At 43.1% G+C, this 23,810-nt stretch overlaps 1 protein-coding gene across 9 annotated transcripts in view; it reads right to left on the bottom strand.

Moving 5' to 3' along the window:
- The window catches only part of LIMCH1 (LIM and calponin homology domains 1), a 213,496-nt gene that overhangs the window by 35,378 nt on the left and 154,308 nt on the right, over window positions 1-23,810 (bottom strand). For 6 of the 9 annotated variants that reach the window (XM_077934316.1, XM_077934317.1, XM_077934319.1 and 3 more), the window contains 7 exons: window positions 19,907-20,191; window positions 17,466-17,717; window positions 15,700-16,047; window positions 7,193-7,471; window positions 5,813-6,124; window positions 3,646-3,909; window positions 2,710-2,745 (listed from right to left, as the gene is read on the bottom strand). In XM_077934316.1, the coding sequence (XP_077790442.1) occupies window positions 2,710-2,745; window positions 3,646-3,909; window positions 5,813-6,124; window positions 7,193-7,471; window positions 15,700-16,047; window positions 17,466-17,717; window positions 19,907-20,191 (1,776 nt within the window). The remainder of the gene's footprint in view (window positions 1-2,709; window positions 2,746-3,645; window positions 3,910-5,812; window positions 6,125-7,192; window positions 7,472-15,699; window positions 16,048-17,465; window positions 17,718-19,906; window positions 20,192-23,810) is intronic. The other 3 variants (XM_077934321.1, XM_077934322.1, XM_077934323.1) reach the window with 3 other exon arrangements.

The following is a 23,810-nucleotide window of genomic DNA, read 5'->3' as shown; positions in this document are numbered from 1 at the left end:
CTTTTAATGCACATTTCTACCAAAAATCTAAGGTCCAGGGCAGGTTGCTTTTTTGTTTTGTTTTGTTTTGTTTTGTTATTAAAAACGAATTCCCCAGTACATTAAAATAATCATCTCTTGTGGGAATACAGTCAAGATCTTTAGTCTTGCTTTCCTTTTCTTTGCTCCTAAGTACTTGCCCTTTAAAATGATGCAATATTACAGGAAAACAATGAAACACCTATTTATTTATTTTTAAATTTTTTAAAGGGTTTGATATCCTCGAGACTTCATAAATTATACGCAAGCAGTCATGTTATTAAAGCACAGCAGAATTTTATTTTAACGAACTAAGGTCTACATTAGTTTACTTCTGGGATAAATCTTTAAGTGACGGGATGGAAAACCAATGAACTTGATTATATGGCATGGTAAGCTATGTTTAGGGGGGCCGAAAAGTTGGATGCCAAAGGGTAACTGAAAGTCAGAGTCAGGCCAGAGTTGTGGACATCCATAGAAAAATCCAGACTTGGAGTTAGTTGTCCCTAGACTAGGCATTCTAAGGTCATAGTCGGTGACATGAAGCTGGAGCCAGAATAAGTGTTTGAGGATGAAAGCAGCAGGAAGTACACTTCTGTTGACCTGAAGTGGTACCTCGGGTTACAAACACTTCAGGTTACAGACTCTGCTAACCTGGAAGTAGTACCTTGGGTTAAGAACTTTGCTCCAGGATGAGAACAGAAATTGCGCGGCGGCACAACAGGTCCCATTAGCTAATGTGGTACCTCAGGTTAAGAACGGTTTCAGGTTAAGAACGGACCACCAGAACGAATTAAGTTTGTAACCAGAGGTACCACTGTACTGGGCCAAAGCCATTTAGGGCTTTAAAAGTCAGCACCAACATTTTGAATTGTGCTCGGAAACATACTGGGAGCCAATGTAGGTCTTTCAGGACCGGTGTTATATGGTCTCGGCGGCCACTCCCAGGCCCCAGTCTAGCTGTCGCATTCTGGATTAGTTGCAGTTTCTGGGTCACCTTCAAGGGTAGCCCCATGTAGAGCGCATTGCAGTAGTCCAAGCAGGAGATAACTAGTGCATGCACCACTCTGGCAAGACAGTCTGTGGGCAGGTAGGGTCTCAGCTGGCATACCAGAGGGAAGCTGCCCAAAGTGGCTGGGACAACTTTGTCAGATGGGCAGGGAATAATAATAATAATAATAATAATAATAATAATAATAATAATAATAATAATAGAATAGGACACCTCTAATTTCATCAGATAAATGTTGGCGGGTATGGTATCGGTCAATCCATGCAAGCTTAATATTGCTTGCCAAACACAGGGGTTGATGAGTCAAGTCTCTCATCTCTGCTGTAAAGGGCTCTAAGGTCGGAGCACCCATTGTCCTAGGTAGCTCACTAGGCTAAGTTCCAGACACATGTTAGGAGGTTCCTCGTTTAAGCCTGGATTCCTTGACAATGAGAACATGTTTTAAGACGGGGCCTGAATATTAGGGTGCAAAAACAAACTAAATGCCACAGGGAAGACTGATTTCTTTCTTTAAAAGCAACCACTACTAAATATAAACAACAAACTCAAAACAGACCCATCGGGCTCCAAGTCTGAACAGGGCAAGGAAAGGCTATTTAATCTTTTCCTTCCAGCTCAAAATCGCTCACTTCCTCAAGTTGATTTTCTTTCTGGTTTGGGGACACACAATATGGGGACATCACCCCTTTTCTCTCATAAGTGGGGGGAAAGCAGACCAGGAGATGAGGTTCTGTGTAGGCCAAGTGGCAGGAAGGGAAGGAGTTGAGCCCCTTCGACTGCAGTACAGAATGCTAATTTTCAATTTTATTTTATTTTTCACGCTGGGGAAAGAAATGCAAAACTTACGCCAGAGATCCTACAAGGTAATTTAATTGTGCTTTGGCTTTTGAATCTCAACCTGTTGTAATAAACTCATTCCCTCAACTTACTACTTAGTAATCTACTCCTAGACCAAAAGGTAAAGAGACTCCTGACCATTAGGTCCAGTCGTGACCGACTCTGGAGTTGCGACGCTCATCTCGCTTTATTGGCCAAGGGAGCCGGCGTACAGCTTCTGGGTCGTGTGGCCAGCATGACTAAGCCGCTTCTGGCGAACCAGAGCAGTGCACGGAAACGCCGTTTACCTTCCCACCAGAGCGGTACCTATTTATCTATTTGCACTTTGATGTGCTTTCGAACTGCTAGGTGGGCAGGAGCTGGGACCGAGCAACGGGAGCTCACCCCATCGCGGGGATTCAAACCGCCAACCTTCTGATCAGCAAGCCCTAGGCTCTGTGGTTTAACCCACAGCACCACCCGCGTCCCTACTCCTAGACCTAGCCTATGCTTATTCAAGCCTCCCTTATTTATAATTCCAGTTCCTTTAGTCATCGCAGACGAGTGGGCCCTACAGACCCCACAGATTTTCTTTTTTTAAAAAAGGATCAAGCCACAGATTAACAGAGGTCATATCTTGCAACAACATCCACATGCTTTATAGCTTTCTGAAAAGGCATGACTTCAGAGCACATACCATCACATCACAGTGTATATGTTAAAGCACGTATATTTCGAACAGCTCTGCATTGGAACAATGACGAGTAAGAATGGTGCATCAGCTGCATTTAAAATTAGTAATAATTACGGAAAGCATGCAGTTTAAGTTGTTAAAGCAACCCACTGAGCACACAACAACTTACTCTGCGTCATCAGACACAGGAGTTCTGGAGCCGAATCTATAAAACCAAATATAAAATTAGAGAGGCTTTGTGGGGGGTGGAGATATAAATTGCATTGAGAGGAAAGGAGAGGGGGGTTGAGGAGGAAAACCACATCAAGCAAGGAGATGTTTATTTGAAGTCAGTCTTCTCCATCAGTCCAGAGTATGGAATGAACATTGTATTTTCAAAGCATCATATGTGAGATCACGCTTTAATCCTTCACACAACAACTAAAAAAAAGCAAACAATTTTTTTAAAAATGCTTTTAGAATTTGGAACACCCTGTTAGGAAGCCACACTGTGAAACCAAGGCTGGGAAGTGATTCCTCATAAAAGCAGATATAAAAAGTAAATTTCGTTTTATGAGATGAGCCACACATGCAGTTACATGTTGCACCATGCATAATCAATATCCGTTAAAAAGACATTTCAATATGCATAGTAAGTGGGACCTGAGATGCATCCCACAAGGTGTGGAGGGAGACCCAGAAAATGTCATTGTATCTTGCAAGTGAATACGTTTCTATGTCCATCCTGAAAGTTTATGCAACTCAATAGCAATGATTAAGTTTCATTTGGCACAGTCATATTTACATCCAGAAAAATCATAGCCATATACATGGATTGGAAGCTCTCCAAAGAATCTACCTTGTTCTCCCAAACCAGCACCTTCCCCTTCATGCCTATAGCCTGTTTTGTAGAGATTCCTTAGAATTTCTGGGAAAGAAACCAAAAAACGCACCACTGGAAAGTACTTTTATTAGTTCCAAAAAGGCACACTTCCGAAGTACATTATGGTTAATCTGCAATTAAAATATTCAGCGCAAGAGCAAAACAGGCTTGTTTCCAGCAGGCACACACCAACACACTACAGATGGCTTTAGGGTGCAATTTCTTGACCACAAGGTAGCTCACGTTTGTGCATGTCCGTCCTTTAGAGACGCAAATCCTTGGCTGTTTCTTTCAGTAAGCTGCATCTCTGAAGAATCTCCTGGCTGGAGTGGCTTGGAGTCTAGCAAGTCCTTATGAGGAGCAGAAGAGGCGCCATCTTGCCTCACACCAGGGACTCTGTGTTTTCCATCATCCAGTTTCTGCTCAGGTTGCGCCAAAAGCTTTTGAGGACTTTCTGCACAAAGCTTTGGATGCTTTTCGGGGCCTGCCGAGTCCGTCACGGTAATGCTAAAAACGTTAATTTCTAATTTAGCTTGTAGCGAGACACCCTGTATGTACCCAACATGCACTCCTCTTAATATAGAAACTAACAGGTGAGATTTTGACACAAACCATGCATGGCTATAGCAAAGGCAAATACAGTTTTCAGCGACAGTAGTTCTGTGCCTCTCTATCCTGGCAGGGGGTAAAAACAGCATGTCTGGTCAGTGGTGTAGCGTGGGGGGTGCAGGGGGGGCCGGCCGCACCGGGCGCAACATCTGGGGGTTAGGGTTAGGGGGCGCAAATCCACAGGTTAGGGGGCACAAATCCACGGGTTAGGGGGTGCAAATTACTTGCCTTGCCCCGGGTGCTGACAACCCACGCTACGCCACTGTGTCTGGTTTCACCCAACGGAAGCAATGAACTGGGGGTTTTTTTTTTGCAACACCATCAACTGCACTCTGGCTTCACTGAAACCAATAAACCTTTCTGATATTGGGGAAACTCTCAGCACCTATGTGGCACAATATCATGTCCCCTTCACATGCCACCCCCTAGGAGGACTCTGATTTGGATGAATCACAGGTCACTTCACTTATGAGGGGAACTCTCAGCACCCCATTTCACACTGCCTCAGCCTGAGGAGGTGGGTCTCCCATCTTCCTCAGGCTCTGGGGGTGCCTCCCCCTGTAGCTTCTCCCACACCACAGACATGCGGGAACTATGGGCCCTTCAGAACACCGCAGGAAGAATAGCCAATGCAGTTCTGTGATACCCAAAGATGGAAGCAAGAGGGACCAGAGGTTTTGAACCCTGAGTTTGGGTTCAGAATTTTGCTCGGCCGTAAAGGTCACTGGGTGACTCTGTCAGGTAATCTCAGCCTGCGCAGCATGTCTGAACAAGAAGCTCTTCGTTTAACATGGGGGTTGTTGTAACGACAAAATGGGGAATGCTACACGCTGCTTATTTGTCAACAGGCAACAGCCTAAGCTACCCGACACACTTGTATTTCAGAGTCTATAAAGAGGACTCACTCAGAAATCTTTCCCCTCATACCTTGCCCCCCCCCCAATTATCTGGAAGTTTTGACCAAATTTACTTGGCACGAGTGTGGTGGCAATACCTGGCCTCCTCAAAAACGTCTCAAAGATGTTTTTATCCCCTACAAAAGAGGTTTCCTTTTCCCATTCTTAGGGCACCTGATAACTTCTTTAGAATTTTGCTGGTGGTCATGGATGCTTGGGGTGTGTGTGTGTGTGTTCCATTAAATATTGTCCAGTTTTCTGCAGCCTCCCTGGCTGCCTACACTTCTGAATCTAAAAAAGCCCTATGAGAGGAGATACACCTCACGTCACCTCTCTCTGAGCTTTAATTGAAGTCAGGAAAGCTGGCTCATGAGTGCTTGAGTTTGGTCCCCTCACTCTTTCTGTATTCATGCATATGTTTTATTTAAAGAAATTTACAGCTGAACGTTTAAATGAGTCAACTTTCCATACTGCAGTAGTCCCTGTCCTCCTTAAATGACCACGCCCAGAATTTGGTGCTGGGGAACCACTGGTTTGCAGGGTCCCTATGCTGTTTAACATCTACATGAAACCACTGAGGGGTTTGGTCTCCTGTGTCAACTCCCATCATCCTCAGCCAGCATGGGGGATGATGGGAGTTGTAGTCCAATGACATTTGGAAGGCCTCATCTCTGGCCTCTGTATTCAAGTCATTCACAGTCTAAAGGAAAAAAGCCGACTTTGGTTAACCTTCCCTGCCTAATGTCACTTAGAAATTCTTACTCAGCAGCCAAGTGAAAGACTACTGACAAACTCAGTGCATCAAAAGGAGACATATAGCTGCCGAACTGAAAAAGCAGGCCCTTTCCCCATGTGAAAATTAGAGACTGAATTAAAAAAAAAAGACTGCAGAATAGTTTTCTGACCTCTGGACTTTCTGTTCAGTCTTTACAAGATCCTTAGTTGCTTCCCCACCATTCTGCTGTTTCGAGAAAGGAACTGGGAGGAACTGACTAACACTTGGTCCAGTCTGCTTCGGAAAATCTCTGGTTCTTCTCACCATCATGTCATCTTTCCCTGGATTCCTGAATCCCGCTTTGCCTCCTGCTGGATTAGTTCTGTGCTCATCTTGGTCTTTAGACTTCTCAAAGCCATCTTCGCATGTGGCAACAGAGCTTAGGGATACGGGGGAAGGTGTTCCCAAACAATGTCGTGTCGCGCAAGTCAACGGGGAACTTCTGCTAAGGCAATCATGGGCACTGTTATTCAGGAGACAACAGATGACCAAGGAGGAAAGCTTGCCTGCGCATTAATTGCACACAACACTCTGCTGGGAACTAGCCTTTGAGGGGACTGTAACAAGGCTAAAGCTAAGCTGATCTCCACTTGGACAGTGTGCCTGGATGAGAGCCCATCTAGGAACTCCTTCCAGGAAACCCCAAATAAGTGATGGAAAGAAATGCGGGTAATACCCTGATGTTGGATTATGGAAATCATTCATTCATTCATAACACACACACACACACACACCTCCACATAAAAATTATAAAGGGTGGAATGCAATATACCACAATAAGTCTCTCATCCCACCTATACAAGGATATCTCCATGTGCAACAAAACATTCTCCCCTTCTCCTCCCTCACGTACCACCTTAATCTGTTCTAGGAGTTTTCCCAACGCCCCGGGGGAAAATTGAGGGGGGGGGGGGAGAGTCCTGTTCTGCAAGCGAAAAACATGGCATTTACAGGACACAGTGGTTGAATACTGCCCATATAACCAAAACTAGATGCAGAAACTAGAATCCAGAAATAAAATAAAAACTTATATACAAAAGTAGCAGCCAGCACTAACAATAATGACAAGAATAGCAACAGTCACACAGCTAGACAAAAACTGCAGAAATCCTCCAGGCAGTCTTCAACAACTGGGGTTTTGGTTTTTTTTACATTGGTGTTTAAATGTCACCAATGAAGATTTCACAACAGTTAGGCAGCCTATCCCTTTATTATATTGTGTTTATAATTATATCCACGAAGCTTTCCGTAATACCCCAAAACGACTAAAATCAAAACCTTGCAGCATTGTAAACCTTTCTTCTCTCATGTCTCTTTTTAAACTAATCATGCTTATTTTCTTCTTCTGTTAAAAGAAAGCAACTAGCTGGTTTTTGTTGACAGGTATTAATTAGAACATGTCCTTTTCTCTCTCTTTCTTGTCAAGAAGCAGAATAATATAATGCACAGTTAGCATTTCATGCAAGACAGGCATTAAGTAGCTAATAACAACCGGTTTCCCATTTCTGACCTTTCTGCTTTCTGCAGAGTCTTCCGTTCTTTTCCTTGCTGTTTCAAGGGACGATAACTGACTACTGAAATGGGAGGACAAGATGGGCGAAGGGGGCTAGTAGATTTCTGAAAAGTTCCAAATCTTCTAGCCAGCATATCATCCCTCTCAATATCTGGGAAGCTGCCATCCATCTCTTCCTCGCTGCTCTCGTGCCACTCGCTCAAACTGCTTGGCGTTTGCTTCTGAGAATCAGCACAGGCATCCGAGAGAGATGAATTACATGCATCCATAACTTCACTGACAGTACAAGACGGAGATTAGGAGAGAGAAAGGGAGAAAGATAATGAGAACCACATGGAAGCGCTGAGAAGAGACCTTCGCTTATTCATCTTATCTTTAAAAGCGAACATCTGAGTTTCTTGCTAGTAGTATCAAGCAAGGAATTCTTGCAACGACAATGGGCTGATTAGATAAAAGAAAGCCAAATAAGTGAAAATTATTGGCTGCACAGAAAATTGGGGGGGGGGGGAGGAGGGAGAGAAATTCACCACCGAAACAAAAGTGCAACCCACTTTTAACAAGCATGCATAAAACCATAGCAGAGGGAGGGGGAAACAAAACTTTTACTAGATGCCCCAAAGAAGTAAACTCTGTAATGTGCTGCCAGAAACAAAGCAAAAGCTAAGGCTACCACTTCAGATGGTGTACCAAAAGTTTGAGAAGCCTTGATCAGTAAGGGCCCCTCCAGACTGGTATTTTTGGGGCAGATGGATTATGTGCAATGTCATTGACACAATAATACTGAATTAGTGGTGGATTTATAGTGATTCGTCTGCACTTAACTTACTCTGCCAAACCTTTATCGGGCATTACAAGTATAAAAAAGGTAAAGGACCCCTGATAGTTAAGTCCAGTCGCGAACGACTCTGGGGCTGCAGGGCTCATCTCGCTTTATTGGCCGAGGGAGCCGACGTTTGTCTGCAGACAGTTTTTCTGGGTCATGTGGCCAGCATGACTAAGCCGCTTCTGGCGAAACTAGAGTAGCACACGGAAATGCCATTTACCTTCCTGCTGGAGCGGTACCTATTTATCTACTTGCACTTTGAAGTGCTTTTGAACTGCTAGGTTGGCAGGAGCTAGGACCGAGCATTGGGAGCTCACGCCGTCGCAGGGATTCGAGCCACCGACCTTCCGATCGGCAAGCCCTAGGCTCAGTGGTTTAGACCACAGCGCCACCCGCGTCCCCACTGCAAGTATAGACCATCATAAAACCTATATAAAAAATTAAAATATATACAAAATATATAACGATGAGGATTTTCACTGGAATTTCTTCCTGCTAAATAGTGCCATTCACCACTCTAAGAGATACTGTTGACAAAAACTCCATTACCGCCGGGCTAATGTCAGACAGATAGAATCTGATATTTTTATTGTGCCGTGATGTTAAATTACCTGAAAAAGGGCGCATACACGATAGACAACGCCTATAGAATTAAAACAAGAACATACCAGAACAGGACTAAGAAACCCCTCGGGGACTGTTTAGTAGTGTTTAACTCAATAGGAATGAGGAATTTGATACTTAAAACGAGCTACCACAAAAAATTAATAATAGGCGTAAGACCAATAATTGTCCTTAAAGAGATCCCAGTTAGACTATTACGCAAGAGGGAGGGATATAGACACATAACAGGGGTTCTGAGAAGGAACAACATTCAATTCAGGTGGGAATTCCCCGAAGGAATTGCCTTCTTTTTTAAGGACAAGAAGTTCAAACTGACCAACCCATTAGAGGTAGAGAAGTTCCTAAGAAGATACGAGAGAGAGCTTGACAAAAAGGAGGATAGAGTAAAAAACAGAAGAGACATAGGAGGCGGGGGAGCTGAAGAGGGGGGAGGAGCGGGGCCGCGGGGGGGGGAGGGAGAGGGAGGGGGAGGGGTGGAGGAGGAGGAAGGTGAGGTAGAGGAGGAGGAGAACACAGAAGAAGAGGAAGAAGCAAGGAATTGAAAGTTAGAAATAAACTTGATATTTAATTTCAGTAATGTCTTTAACTTTTCTAACGTGGAATGTTAATGGTCTAAACGAAAAATCAAAAAGGAATAAAATAGAGAAAGTTTTGAGAAATAAAAAATGTGACGTGGTTTGCTGCCAAGAGACGCATGTAGCGAAAAAACATAAACATATATTGGTTAATAAAAAATTAGGAACGGAATTTATAAATTCAGAGGTGAATAAAAAGAGAGGGTTGGTAATCTATGTGAAAGAGAAATTGGAACCCAAACTAATTTGCAAAGATGAGGAAGGGAGGATCCTGGGAGTCCAAATCACACACCAAGGGGAAAGATTTAACGTAGTAACAGTCTATGCCCCCAATACAAACAAAACCGAGTTTTTCAGGAAATTGGAAAAAGTGCTATTGGAATTGGAAAATCACAACCTAATTGTATTAGGTGACCTGAATGGAGTTCCGGAACCCGAGATAGATAGAAGTGAAAAAAGAAAGAAAGGGAAACAGGGGAAACTCCCCAAAACCTTTGATGACCTCCAAGAAAATTTAGATCTGATTGACATCTGGAGGTTTAAAAACCCCACAGAAAAACAGTTTACTTTTTTTTCAGGAGTTCATCAAAGCTGGGGGAGAATAGACCAGATTTGGGTCTCCAGAGAGCTTTCGACAAGGTCACTGAAATGTGAAATAGAGCCCAGAACACTCTCGGATCACAATCCAATATATCTGGAAATAAAGTGTAAGCTACCAGGACCTTATAGATGGAGAATGAATGATTACTTGTTGGAACAAGAGGAGACCATCTCTAAGGCAAAGAATATTTTGAAAGAGTATTTTGATCAAAACCTGAACAAAGAAACCAAAATTGATGTGGTCTGGGATGCAAGTAAAGCAGTACTCAGAGGTTTTCTGATACAACAGAATAAATACAGGAAAAACTTAAGAGAGGCAAAGAAAGATGAAATAGTTAAACAATTAAAAGAGATAGAGATAAAATTAACAAAAAACCCGGGAGATGAGAAGACCAAACAATTGGGTAAATTACTACAAACTCAATATTCATCATTGCTAAATCAGGAAATAGAATGGGGAATAAGAATGATGAAACAAAAATACTTTGAGTCTGCGAACAAAACAGGTAAGCTATTAGCATGGCAATTGAGAAAAAGGAAAAAGCAAAGAGTAATTAATAAAATTAAATCGGAAGAGCAAATAATAGAAGACCCTAATGAGATAAAAGATAAATTCCTCCAATACTACGAAACTCTGTATAAAAAGAGGGAAGAGGAAGATATAAATGAGATTGGAAGATATTTAGAAAGGAGTGGAGGAGAAGAAATAACAGAAGAAGAAAAGGCACTTCTAAATGAACCAATAACGGTGGAAGAAGTTAGGGATGCAATTAAGAAAATGAAACCGGGGAAGGCTCCAGGCCCAGACGGCCTGTCTCAAAAATACTACAAAACTTTAGAGGAACATCTGGCCCCGGTACTGTGCAATGTAATTAATAACATCTTACAAGGGGGAGAAATACCTGATTCTTGGAGGGAGGCCTACATCACGGTAATACCGAAAGCAGACTCAGATATACTTGAGATAAAAAATTATAGACCAATATCGCTGCTTAATAATGACTATAAAATTTTTGCGGGAATAATGGCATGTAGATTAAAGAAATATTTGAATAGAGCGATCCATAAAGACCAAGCCGGATTCCTGCCAGGTAGGCAGATAAAAGACAACGTAAGGCATATAATCAATATAATTGAATACCTGGAATTCAGGAACGATATCCCCGCCGCCCTAATCTTCATAGACGCCGAGAAGGCTTTTGATAACGTATCCTGGCACTTCCTTATAGGATGCATGGAGAATGTAGGAATAAGAGGACCATTTCTGGAAGGCATAAGATCGATCTACTCAACTCAAAGAGCGAAATTAATAGTTAACGGTAACCTGACAAACTCATTCATGATCTCCAAAGGCACAAGACAGGGGTGCCCTCTATCACCCCTGTTATTCATTATGGTCTTGGAAGTTATACTAAATAGAATAAGAGGAACGCCGGAAATTAGAGGGATTAAAATAGGTACAAAAGAATATAAAGTAAAAGCTTACGCCGACGACCTAGTAGTCTCAATAGAAGACCCCACAAAAGGGATAAACACAGTTATCGAGGTAATGGAGGCGTTCGGTAGGCTATCCGGGTTCAAATTAAACAAAATCAAAACAAAGATCCTGATAAAAAATCTAGATGAACAACTAAGAAACAAAATAGAACTGGATTCCGGGATAAAAGTATCGAAAAAGGTTAAATATTTGGGTATTTGGATTACCCCAAAAAGTATAAACCTGGTGGAGGATAACTACAATAAGATCTGGAGAGAATGTAAAAGGGATCTAGACAGTTGGAGTAGACTACAACTCTCATGGGAAGGGAGAATGGCCGCCATTAAAATGAATATCTTGCCAAAAATGATATTCCTATTCCAAAATATCCCAGTAATTAGGGGCACAACGATGTTCAAAGATTGGCAGAGGACCTTGTCCAGATTTATCTGGCAAGGCAAAAGGGCTAGAATTAAATATAAGTTACTCACCGACAGAAGAGAGAGAGGAGGCTTCGCAGTACCGAACCTGCAACTATACTATGAGGCTTCATGCCTCTGTTGGATTAAGGAATGGATAGTCTTAGATAACACCGACCTATTGGATTTAGAGGGGTTCGACGCCAGGTTCGGGTGGCATGCGTACTTATGGCAGGAGAAAGGGAGAGTCCATAAAGGTTTTTCCAACCATATCATAAGAGGAGCACTACTGGAGGTGTGGAACAGATGTAAAAACTTAGTAGAAAAGGACACCCCATGGTGGCTGTCACCTATTGATATTCTAGTAATTAAAAAATTAAATATGGAAGGCAAAAGGTGGACGTATGCTGATCTCCTGAAAAGAACAGACAAAGGTTGGGAAGTCAGACCTTATGAGGAATTAAAGGATAAACTAACGGGGTGGATGCAATACCACCAAATTAACGCCGTTTGGAGGGAACACAAAAAAGTCGGAATGAGTAAGAATAAATCCAAGTTCCAGCTAGAAATAATAGAGGGGAAATCTAAACTGCTAACTAAAATGTATAACCAACTATTAGACTGGGATACAATGGATGAGGAAATCAAAGAAGTAATGGTTAAGTGGGCCATAGACCTAGGACACCCTATAGAATATGAAAGGTGGACAAAACTCTGGAATAAAGATATGAAATTTTCAGCTTGTGTCAGACTTCGGGAAAACATGGAAAAGATGATGTACCGATGGTACATCACACCAACGAAATTAGCTAAAATGTATAAAACCGAGGAGAAGACTTGCTGGAAATGCAAGAGGAAGGAGGGAGACTTCTTCCATATGTGGTGGTCCTGCGAAGAAGTTAAAAGATTTTGGGGGTTGGTCTACGATGAGTTGAAAAAGATCCTAAAGTATAACTTTCCCAAAAAGCCCGAGGCATTCCTCTTAGGAATGGTGGGGGAAGAAATCAAAAAAGACGACCAAACCCTCTTTCAATATGCAACAGTATCCGCAAGGATACTGTTAGCACAGAATTGGAGAACAGCCAACGTTCCAATGATTAGTGAATGGCAAACTAAACTAATTGAATATATGGATACAGCAATAATGACACAGAAGATCAGGCAACAGAAGAATACCAAATTTATTAACGATTGGAATAAATTTCTCTCATACATGGAACGGACCTTGGGAAATGACAAAATCACAGTAGGCATAATATAAAAATCGCGAGGTGAGAACAATGATTAGATAAAGACACTGCTGAACGTAATATTGAGTTACCGCTCGCTCGAGGTGGTGGGAAGTCAACAATGTTATAGATTTGTACAATGTTTGAGTGTATAGTCAGCAAGGAATCCAATTGTGTTTTTGTATATTCTGTTTTCCTTTAGGTTTTCATGTTTTTCTTTTTTTCTTTTATGGATGATGTATATATGTTTTTAACTGCTGGAATATAATAAAGTTATTTAAAAAAAAAAAAAAAATTACCTGAAAAAGGGGATATAGCACGTGTTTGCATAGCTGGTTATACAATGGACAATAGAAAAGAATATGTTCTATAGTGTCCAGTGCATTCAGAGAACATCCACCATGTCTATCTTTTTCTGGGGGTGTTTGAATATCTGCCCTTGACAAAAGCTGAGGGGAAAACCTGACTCGTGCACACATCGCTCCACGGTATTAAGTTTTCCTGCAATGCTTTCTCAGTGTCACCACATTTTTGTGGCGTGTGGAGGGGCACTCTTCTGCTAGAGTGCAACAAAAGTGGAACACCACCCTTATTCCCCTCCAAAAAACACAACATTTTGGGTATGAAAACTTACAAGATTTCAGCAGGATGGTACAGGGCACGCACTGACCGGAAGCAAGGTTCTATCTACTTCAAAAATTTGGCAGTAATGAAAGCGGGATGGCATATAACTTGCCCTGATAAAACCAGGCACACAAATTGTCATGAATGAACAACTAAATAAGATGTCTGGAGAGGGCCTAAGTCAACCTGTGGCTGACCCCTACTGAAGGGGTCACTACCACCAGCAAACTCCAGGAGAGATGGACTACCACTCTACCTACTCTGCACTACCACCAGCAAACTCCAGGAGAGATGGTCACCCTCTCTTTGTCTTGCCTTGCCATTCTTCTTTGCACAATGCAGCTTAGGGCAGATTCACACAACAGAGGCCAACACTAAGCGCTTCATTAGAATCAGGAAGCAGTATCCAGGAAATGGGGAAGGGGCGCAGTGGGGTTTCATTAGGCCACACCACTTGCATGCACATGCATTGCTTGGTCTACAGCAGAGGTGGGAGATCAGTACGGACTGGGTGCATGAACATAATAATAATAATAATAATAATAATAATAATAATAATAATAATAATAATAATAATAATTTATTTATTCATTCATTCATTCCCTGCCCATCTGGCTGGGTTTCCCCACATATGGCTTGTGGGGATCTAGTATGCCATATGAGTGCAGAGGATCCCTCAATCAGGCATACACTGATACATACATCCTGAGTTAACGGGACAGAGCAGGCTGGAAGTCCATATAAATAATAACCACTTCAGGCAACTCTTCCTAGCAATAAGATATATTTATTTACAGCAGAACCTCGGTTTTCGAACGAAATTGTTCCAAGGGATTTCAGTGCAACTTCACTGGAGAAAAGTGGAAAAACCTCAGCAGGAGCCGTTCGACTTCTGAGGCGCATTTGAAAATGGAAGCAATTACTTCCGGGTTTTCGGCATCCGGAAACCGAAGCGTTCGGCTTCCGAGACGCTCGAAAACCAAGGTTCCACTGTATTAGGAAATAAGTAGAGCTGGATTCTGAGAGACTTAGGGTAGAACTACATGGGGAACGGCCATGCCTGCTACCCAAACATGTCTGCCATTTAAGATTAATATAGGGTTAGGAAAAGCAGAGGGGAACTGGCAGGCTCTTCTTAACTTGTCCTACATAAGTCAGCTCTTTCCTGTGTCTGTTAGCCTTCACACCCCCACCCCCACCTCAAAACATTTATTCTCCAGTCAGGTATCTTCATCGGGGGTGGGGGGAGGAAAAGTAGTTTAACACACATGGCACATTTAGATGGAAAAACCTGCAGGTACGGGAGGAATTGAAGCACCTTTACCTGTAGATTCTCCTGCAGCAATTAGCATCCTCAGGCAAAAGGTCGCACCCAAACCATACATTCAAGCTCACGGACTCCCCCCAAGGAATCCCGGGGAATGCGGTTGGTTAAAGGTGCTGGGAACTGTAGCTTTGTGAGCGCTAAACAACAGTTCCTAGGATTTGTCAGAGAGTATCACGCGCTCAAAATGTGCTTTGAATGTGTAAGGTGGATGTGAACAAAAGTGGGGAACTCTGTATTCGCTTCTTAACACATAGTTCTGCCCTTACTTCCAAAAACAACTTAATGAACATAAGGTAAAGGTAAAGAACCCCTGACCATTAGGTCCAGTCGTGGCCGACTCTGGGGTTGCGGCGCTCATCTCGCTTTATTGGCCGAGGGAGCCGGCGTACAGCTTCCGGGTCATATGGCCAGTATGACTAAGCCGCTTCTGGTGAAACCAGAGCAGTGCACGGAAACGCCGTTTACCTTCCCGCCGGAGCGGTACCTATTTATCTACTTGCATTTTGATGTGCTTTCAAACCGCTAGGTTGGCAGGAGCTGGGACCAAGCAACGGGAGCTCACCCCAGCATGGGGATTTGAACCGCCAACCTTCTGATCGGCAAGTCCTAGGCTCTGTGGTTTAACCCACAGCGCCACCCGCGTCCCTACACCTGTGGCTCTACATAGCTCCCTCCTTATTTCAGATATCGTGATATATCGGCATATTGCAATGTTTAGCTGTTGATGTAGCGTGATATTGCAAACCAGATATTGCCCAGCCCCAATCCTAGCCATTGTGCCTTTCACAGAGATACAAACTAAATACCTGGGATTAGCATGCAGCCTGTGGACATCGTCAGGATGACCAAGAGAGTTGACATGGCTCACAAAGAGCAAGGATGAGGTTTCAGCTGTGGTCCCAAGAGCCCCAGCTCTTTCCCTATTGGCTGCCTCTTCCATGTCATCTTTAGGCGCAGCCCTAGCAATTGAAAGCTTCTCCCAAGCATGTAGGTCAATTTCTGTCACTGGCCCAAAGTGCACAAACCTCTGCTTGGGGCTGCTGGCCTTCTCGGACATTCTCACTTTGCGGCTTGCAAAGCGGTTACGACCAGCAGCTTCCACTGCCGTTTCAGAGGTCAGAAATGAACCTGGGGTGCTCGTGAGCTCCTCGTCGCTAATGACAAAGATGTAAGCAAAAAATAAATAAAAAGGCATATAAAAAGGCAGCTACAAGACTGAGGGAAAAACAACAAACCAAACATTTAATGAGAAGGAGGAGAAAAATCACCCAATGCAAGAAACTGGGGTGTTGCGAGAGGAGACTCTGGCACCCCCCTTATTATCAAAACCAAGGAAGTGTTTGAGCAACACGGAGAAAAATGATTCTGACCAAGACTGAAAACAACATTTTAAAATGTAAACGGCACAACAGGACCCGAGCCAAACTGTATCCAGAAAATTATATGAACTTATCAAAGGACAAAAGTGGCTTGGTTCCAAGTGATGGCATAATGTCTCTTGGAAATCTGAGCAGTACATTCGCAAATAGCTACGATGGCAGTTTTTTCTTGCTTTGTAAACTTTTTGCTAGATTGTGCCCACAGCCCTTCCACTAAACCAGATAGAGAGCTATCGTCTAGCCGTGATTGATTCAGACATATTCCCATGTAACCCCGAGCAGAGCTAGCAAGGCCTGTTGCCACAGCTGCTTCCTGCATGGGAGTGCCAAGAAAAGAGGGAAGCCCTGCGAGTGGAAACTTGACAAACACCAAGGGAAAGAAGAGTGTTTCATTTCAAGCCTAGACTCTTAAAGATTATGATAAGGGTTATTCCTGGTTCCTGCACAGATGTGATCAGGAGACTTGTGCACGGAGCCCCTAAGATGGTCCATGTTGCTATTCTTAGCCATGTTGGGGATGGACAGACAACACTCCCCTTGGTGGCTTGGGAAGGTTCAGCACCCCACTAACCCCAAGGAAACACCCAAGACCACACACAGAGATAAGGGGTGGGTGAAATCTCTCGATTTTGGTTTCTCTCACTTTCTCATTTTTCCGGTCTTATGTTCAGTTCTCCAGATTTGTTTGCAATTCCTTTTAAGCGCTCATGAAAATTCATCAGCATTCAACGCAACTTTCTGTTAACATACGCGGTCTTGCAAAGCAATTCCGCCTAATCGAATGCATTTTTTACGTTGTTATTATCTGTATATGCATTTTTTAATGCACATTTTACCCTAGCATATGCATTTTTGTACACATTACTTGGCTGGAGAACTAGCTGCATGGCAAAATTAGAAGTGTGAATTTTGAAGGAAGGAAGTGCTTCGGAACACATGCTGTTTCATGAAGTGTGAATTAGGCAGATTCTCCCCATTCCTACACAAAGATGACTGGCAGAAAGACACATCAATTATTATTGACCGGACCTTACTTGTGTACCCTGGTAATTTGCTGCATGCAGATATTATGCATGTGCCTTAATTGCTGGCCTTTGGTATTCCTGAGTGCCATGATTCGAGTTACAAATATTTCAGGAGCAATATGAATCTTTATTCTCTCTCTCCTTCTCTCTCTTTCTATGGAAACATACCTGGAATTCCCTGAAACTTTCAGTCGGTCCCAGGTGTCTTGATCTGCTTGCGTTATAGTAGCTCTCACAAAACATGGCAAATCTACTTGGGAGGGGCTAGCCTGAGTTTTTCGCTTAGCCAGGTCATCTCTTTGAACATCTGGAAATTTAGATTGGTCTTTCTCCTTAGAGTCGTCCTTCTGTGACTGCGGGAATGGTTTGTCTTCGCATATCACCATCGGCCTCGCTGAAGTCACACTCATCTTCTGTCCACTAATTTAATGCACATTCCAGAATCAGCAGGACAAAGAATACTTTTGAAGGACCAGACAGTGACAAGCGGCAAGCTCAGTAGCAGGAACGGCCCAAGCTAGTTTGCTGCCTGAGGCAAAGGATGAGATGGTGCATTCCCCATTCTGTGCACAAAATCTGACTAGATTGGTAGTTGTATCTTACTTCAACACTGGTGATGGGACAGAGTCTTCCACCTCACCATTAGGGCAGCAAGGAAGTTTAGGGGCTGCACAGCAGACCCTTTTCTAGTCACTTTCCGCCCTTCAGAATTTGCTGCCTGAGGCAGCTGCCTCACTCTGCCTCATGCAAGGGCTGGCCCCGCCAAATCAAAATATTGAGTAAAAGTGCGCAACAGAGGAGAGAACGATGTTGGAGGAAACAATCATCTATTGCTGCAATTTCAGCTAGTGGCTGGTATGCCCCATTGAGAGACAATACCCCCGTTTTTACATAGTTATTGTCTACCAGTGCTAGCAGCAAGATTTTGGAAGCTCTTTGGCATGGCACCTTCAGTGGGCCTCCTTAACCTGGAAGAGGCAGGGGTGCAAAAGGAGAATGTTCACATGCTACGTCTGACCTTCTAGAGTGCTTCAAGCAAAGCAGGAATGGTGGCAACATTGGGACAGAAAGCTCAGGTCTTGCCAAATGCCACCTCTTTGGCCAGGCCTGCTCTCTACAGACAAACAACAGACTATGGGCAGAGACAAGCAACCCCATTGATGGATTTTTGAAACAATATTTAATTTATTAACAATCTCTCATTTTGACAGTTACGATGACGTCTACTTCCTATGCCGCAATGAATTCAAGTTTTGTCTCCCAATATAGCAAATCTTGGGGATTTTCTTTTACTGCTAAACATTCCCAAGCTCGGCATCCAAGGATTTGGACACGTTCTTCAGATGCCATTCCAAGACATTAGTCACCAGTTAGACGCTGGGACTGTAAATGTTGGCATTTATATTGTCGCCACAAAGGCAACACTTTTTATATGGCTAAAAGCAGCAGGAGCTCACAGTTCTTACAAAAGACTTTCTGCACTCTCCAAGAAAGCTATACCCAGTTAAAAATGCTGTATGCAGATATTTCTCAAAGCATAAAGAGTAAATCGCTTATGCTCCCTAAAAATGTCACTGCTCATGCCTTTTACTATAATGCATATTATTACCTACACCAGCAATGAGCAAAATGGATTCCAGTCTGGCTATGCAGTAAAAACATCCACTCGTGTGTTGCATCACCCACACCCAGCCCACCATTATGTCTGGAGCTCAATATAGCTATTGTAAAAAGAGAGAGAGAAAGGGCTTTGCAGGAATTCCCCACAAGGGGTTGACCAAAAATGAACAAGACCTGTTTTTGCAGCTTCTTCATTAGCAGAAATAAACGTGTCCCAAGCCAATATGCAGAAAAGAAACTGACAACTTGGTGTAACACAACTTGGAGAGACAAAAAACCCTTAGAGCCAAGCTAGATAATGTGTCAAGAGTCACGAGTTTTGTCTTCCAAGAGCCCTGCAACTGCCACTTTAATAGAACTGCAACTGGAATTCATCTGTTTTCACCATATATATATATATATATATATATATATATATATATATATATGCTGCAAGCAAGCAAGCAAGCAAACAAACAAACAAAACAAACAAACAAACAAACAAACAAACGGTTCCTTTCCCACCTGGGTGGGAGGAATTGCAGGGTCAAGCAGGAGGAAAGTAATGTTGAATGTAAAAAACAGCAGGAAGTAAGAGCGTCGAACAGCCATTCTCCCTCCCATTTCTGATTTCAGTTTCTGACACTACTTTTCAGTAGAATGTTGGGAGGGAATCCCAGAGTCTCCTGCATATTATATCCTTTTCTTAAGCCTTGTGGAAGACTCTACCCTTAACTAGGAGACTAGGAGAACAGTGGCTGTCAAACCAACCAACTTATATTCTACACTTTCTGTTCCCAGTCCAAATTTAACCGACCCAGACACTCCTCCCCTTTCCTGCAACTTTTAAGAGAGCAGCCAGAGAAACTTTGCAGAGAGCTTTGAATTCCCCCACCTCCCCTGTGAACCCACTGAAAAATGGGAAGCTCACATTGAAGTGCCAACACCATTGCTTGGTAAAAAAAAGATATCCCAAATTAAATAATACAGAAACAAGTAGAATAGCACACCTTGAACATTCCTGCTTTTTCTTTTGTTTCTTCCCTTCTTCCACTTTACCTCGATCTTTGTTTGCATAAGATCCAAGTAGATACTGATTAAATGGCAACGTAAGTTTGGGCTGATTTAGTCTTGCTCTGCGTATAGCAAAATCATCCTTCTCTAGGTCGGGAATCCTGTCATCTCGTTCGTCTTCGGACCCAGAATCTTTTCGCTGATAGCTCAGCATAAAGGGGTTCTCTTTGCGAAGGATGATGTCTGGAGTAAGCTCATCCATTTCACACATGTGCAATTGACTGATCCATAGCAAAGTTAAGTGGGAAATCCAGATGTGAAATGAAAAAAGACAACACGACTCTCCATATTTCTTTAAAAAAGGCAAACAAAATATGCTGGACGTGCCGTTAGTTCAGAGGAAGCGTTCATAATTTAAGACTCCATGCTGCAAAAACCGGAATTCCATGCACGCACAGTTAGTGACAATGGATCTTTATTTCCTGCTTTAATTATTTGTGGAACGAACATGAACAGAACAAGAATTGCTCATTTCACCATTTAAAAGAGGCACTGTTATTCTCAAAAACACTTAAAACACTTCTTTTTTCCTCTAATCAAAAACTATAAGTACAGCTTCTGGCCATGTACTTAACAGAAAGACACTCTCTAGATTCTTACGTTTCCTTCTAGCACGTATAATTTCTTAAAATGAATTTATTTTTCTTTACATTAATAGCAGAAGTCCCCGCCCATCCTCTCTGTTGAAGGTTTTGGGTTATGGTCCCATTGACGAACATCAGAGAACAGGACTGCAGTCACTGATATTCATCTATTAACCTTGAGGTGGGAAAATAAAAAAGTTCATTAAAAGAAAAGATGCGGAATATAACTGGTGCCCTTTCTTCCCACCCCTGAAACACCCTGAACCTATGGAACTTCTCTTATAAAAAAGATTTAAAAATGCCTCTTTTATAATATGGCTATCCCAGCTCCTGAAGAACCATGAACAGTATCATCAGCCAAGACTAATGTTGTCTACCAGAGGCCCCAAGAGGCAATATTTTCCCAATCCAAACAAAACCCAAAGGAAAATGAAGTTATTTACATTCAAGAATATATAGCACAAAGCCACTTCCGCCTTCAGGAGTTGCAGGCTTCACAGTCCCTCCATGCGCGCGGTGGGTAGAGGCCAGCCCCGTGCGATTGGGGGGATTTCCGGCCATGTCACCCCCTAGCCGGCCAATTGGCTGGCTTGGGGGGGGCGTGGTCTGCCCTATATAGGCCAGGGATCTCCCTCTTTGCTGCCCGCCAGCTGTTCCTGTTTTCCCACCCTCCCACCCTATAAGGTTTCGTTCTTTGACCTTGCTATGGACCTTGGTTGGTCGCCGTTGAGGGGGCTGGTAGGAATTTTTCCACTTGGCAAATTGGCACCAGCCACTTGGTTTTCGCCTACCTCATAGCAAATCGTCACATGAAGGGTCAAGAAATCTGATTTTATGCTAACAAGTAAGAAGCTTATAAAGCAGTTATAAACTAGTTTAAAGTATTATGGCTTCCCCAAGGGACTTCCCAGGCTGGCTTTGCATGTTCCTATAATATGGTTTGCATGGCATGGTTAACCAAACTATGGCTTAGCAACATCATGTACATGTGCAGGCTCCCTGAGAGTTGCTCACAGCTATCTTATTCCTTCCTAGTCCCTTTTACTGCCACTACAACTCATGGTTAGCGAGGCAAGAGCTTAACTGTATGTCCTGATTCAGAAGACACAGAGAAGTTTCTCCCCAGGAATATGCATGCCTGTAGGGTCTCACTATGAAATAGTTCGGCTTACTGTATCAGACAAATCTGTGGAAAACACCAACAGGAAAGAAAAAGGAGATTTCTAAATGCTCTTAACACAATATTATTTTTTTAAGTTTCCTTCCCCCTCTCTGCCGCCATGTGTATTTAAAAAAGAAGAAGAAAACGAATTAAGTTCATCTTGGGTCTTTCACAACCAGATGGGGCTCAGTAAGGTAGGGCAAAGGAAACACAACAGCACAGGTGTTTAGCTTGCCGCAAAAGCACAGCTTTCCTCTTTGGCAGCCATTCCCTGCCTTCTAGCACCACCACTTTCAAATTCTGCACCTGGCACCTAAGAAAATACAGTATTACAGGACACCAATGGGGGAGGAAACAATCACTTACTGCTGCAGACCCTGAACATCTTGCTCTACCTAAGACAGCTCAAGAAGTCCTTGAGAAGAGAGCATGAGAAGTCCAGCGGATAAGATGATGCCAGAGCGCTTTCCCCAACCTTTGCTGCCCTTGGCTAAAGGACTGAGTGGTCCACCTGTATCTGCAGCTTTGAAGGGGGAACCGGAAGTTGCAAGGCTGGAGCTGTGCATAATGATCAAAAAGCTCCTCCAAGCACACGTGCTAAACCTATTATACCCAGTGTAAGCCTGCAAACTCTCCAGAATGGGAGAGACGAACAGCATTGTGTTTCATTGCTATTTTGAGTCATGTCCAAGGTTCTCATTTAAGCCTTGTAGATGCTGTTGTTCCAACACGGTTGTCTTGGTTATTGCACACGTTAGTCCCAGTGTGGGACTAACAGGGGTTCTGCTATTGCCTGCCATACAACCGAATACATGAGATATCGTTGGAAAAGCACCAGGAAAGTGGCTTCAGGCATTCCCTTGCAAAATGGGGCCTTGCACATCTTCTCCACAGTGACTTCCAGGTGTGCCTGAAGCTCTCACGAATTTCCGCACACTTCCGGCAAATGGAACTTGAACTTTGGTTTTTACAGTTTTGGATACTGGTAGAGATGCAATGGCAGCTCTCAAAACCAGCCTGCAAAACCAGGCACAGTTGTGGAGGGGGGAACTGCCCCACTGCCAGTCCGGTCAGTTCCTCTACTTGGAATGCAAGGACACCATCTTGCCCTTTGCTTCAGGCGGCAAAATGCCTTGGGCCAGCCCTGGCTGCTTCCAACGACATGCCGGCATCTGACTTGAGCAATTGAATGCAATCAAGCTTGCTCATGAAAACATGTTTTTGTGCATGAGCAGCATGATTTGGAAGTGGCTGTCTCCATTTCCCACAAAAAATAAAAGCTTCAGGCTGCACTAATCTGCTGCTCTGCTACACCGTTCACACGAGTAGGATACTCATGCGTCCATTGTTTTGTTCATGTTGACCAGGACTTTCCTGACAAACAAAGCAACTCTGAGTTTAGAACAATCTCTCATTTGTGTGTGTGTGTGTATGCGCACCAAGCAGCCCTACTTGCAATTAAGCCATTTCCATTAGTTTTATTGCAGCTGCATCTGTAGCAAACCAGTACTACTGGATCTCATACCATGAATACGTTGCAGCAATCCCTTGTCTTACCAGCATTTGACTTGTGCAATTTCAACCATATGTAGTTGAAGGCAATCTAGGTGAAGCAACTCAAGTCAAGTTCTGAGCTCTTTTCGCATTGGGTCTCCTTGGGGTCACTTGACGTGAAAAGAGCTTTTAAGCTCTATGCCTTGCTTGCTGGGCAAAACTACTTGGCATGGTGGTTCTGAGGGTGTGTTCTCTCTCTCTCTCTCTCTCTCTCTTCCCCTCATCTGCAGTCCCAAGGTTTGACTGTATGCAATTTTATGCATAACCATTGGACCTGCAATTCATCACAATATTAATACTGCACCTTTGAGAGAACTGGTAACAGTTTGGCTAGAATATCATCAATTCAATGATTTATTTATTTTTTTAAAAAAAGGATAAAAATAAAGTTTTAGTTACAAGTTATCAAGATTTCAAAGAGAGATCTTAGAAGATAATTTTAAATTGTTGACAAAAAATGTATAATTTGCTCCTGGGATGGGATACAAAAGATGAACAGGTCAAATCTGTGATGATACAATGGGTGAAAGATGTGGGACA

The sequence above is a fragment of the Podarcis muralis genome, chromosome 9, assembly GCF_964188315.1.
Source record: "Podarcis muralis chromosome 9, rPodMur119.hap1.1, whole genome shotgun sequence".
In the NCBI taxonomy this organism is placed as follows: domain Eukaryota; kingdom Metazoa; phylum Chordata; class Lepidosauria; order Squamata; family Lacertidae; genus Podarcis; species Podarcis muralis.
This window is presented reverse-complemented; position numbering and strand designations above follow the sequence as displayed.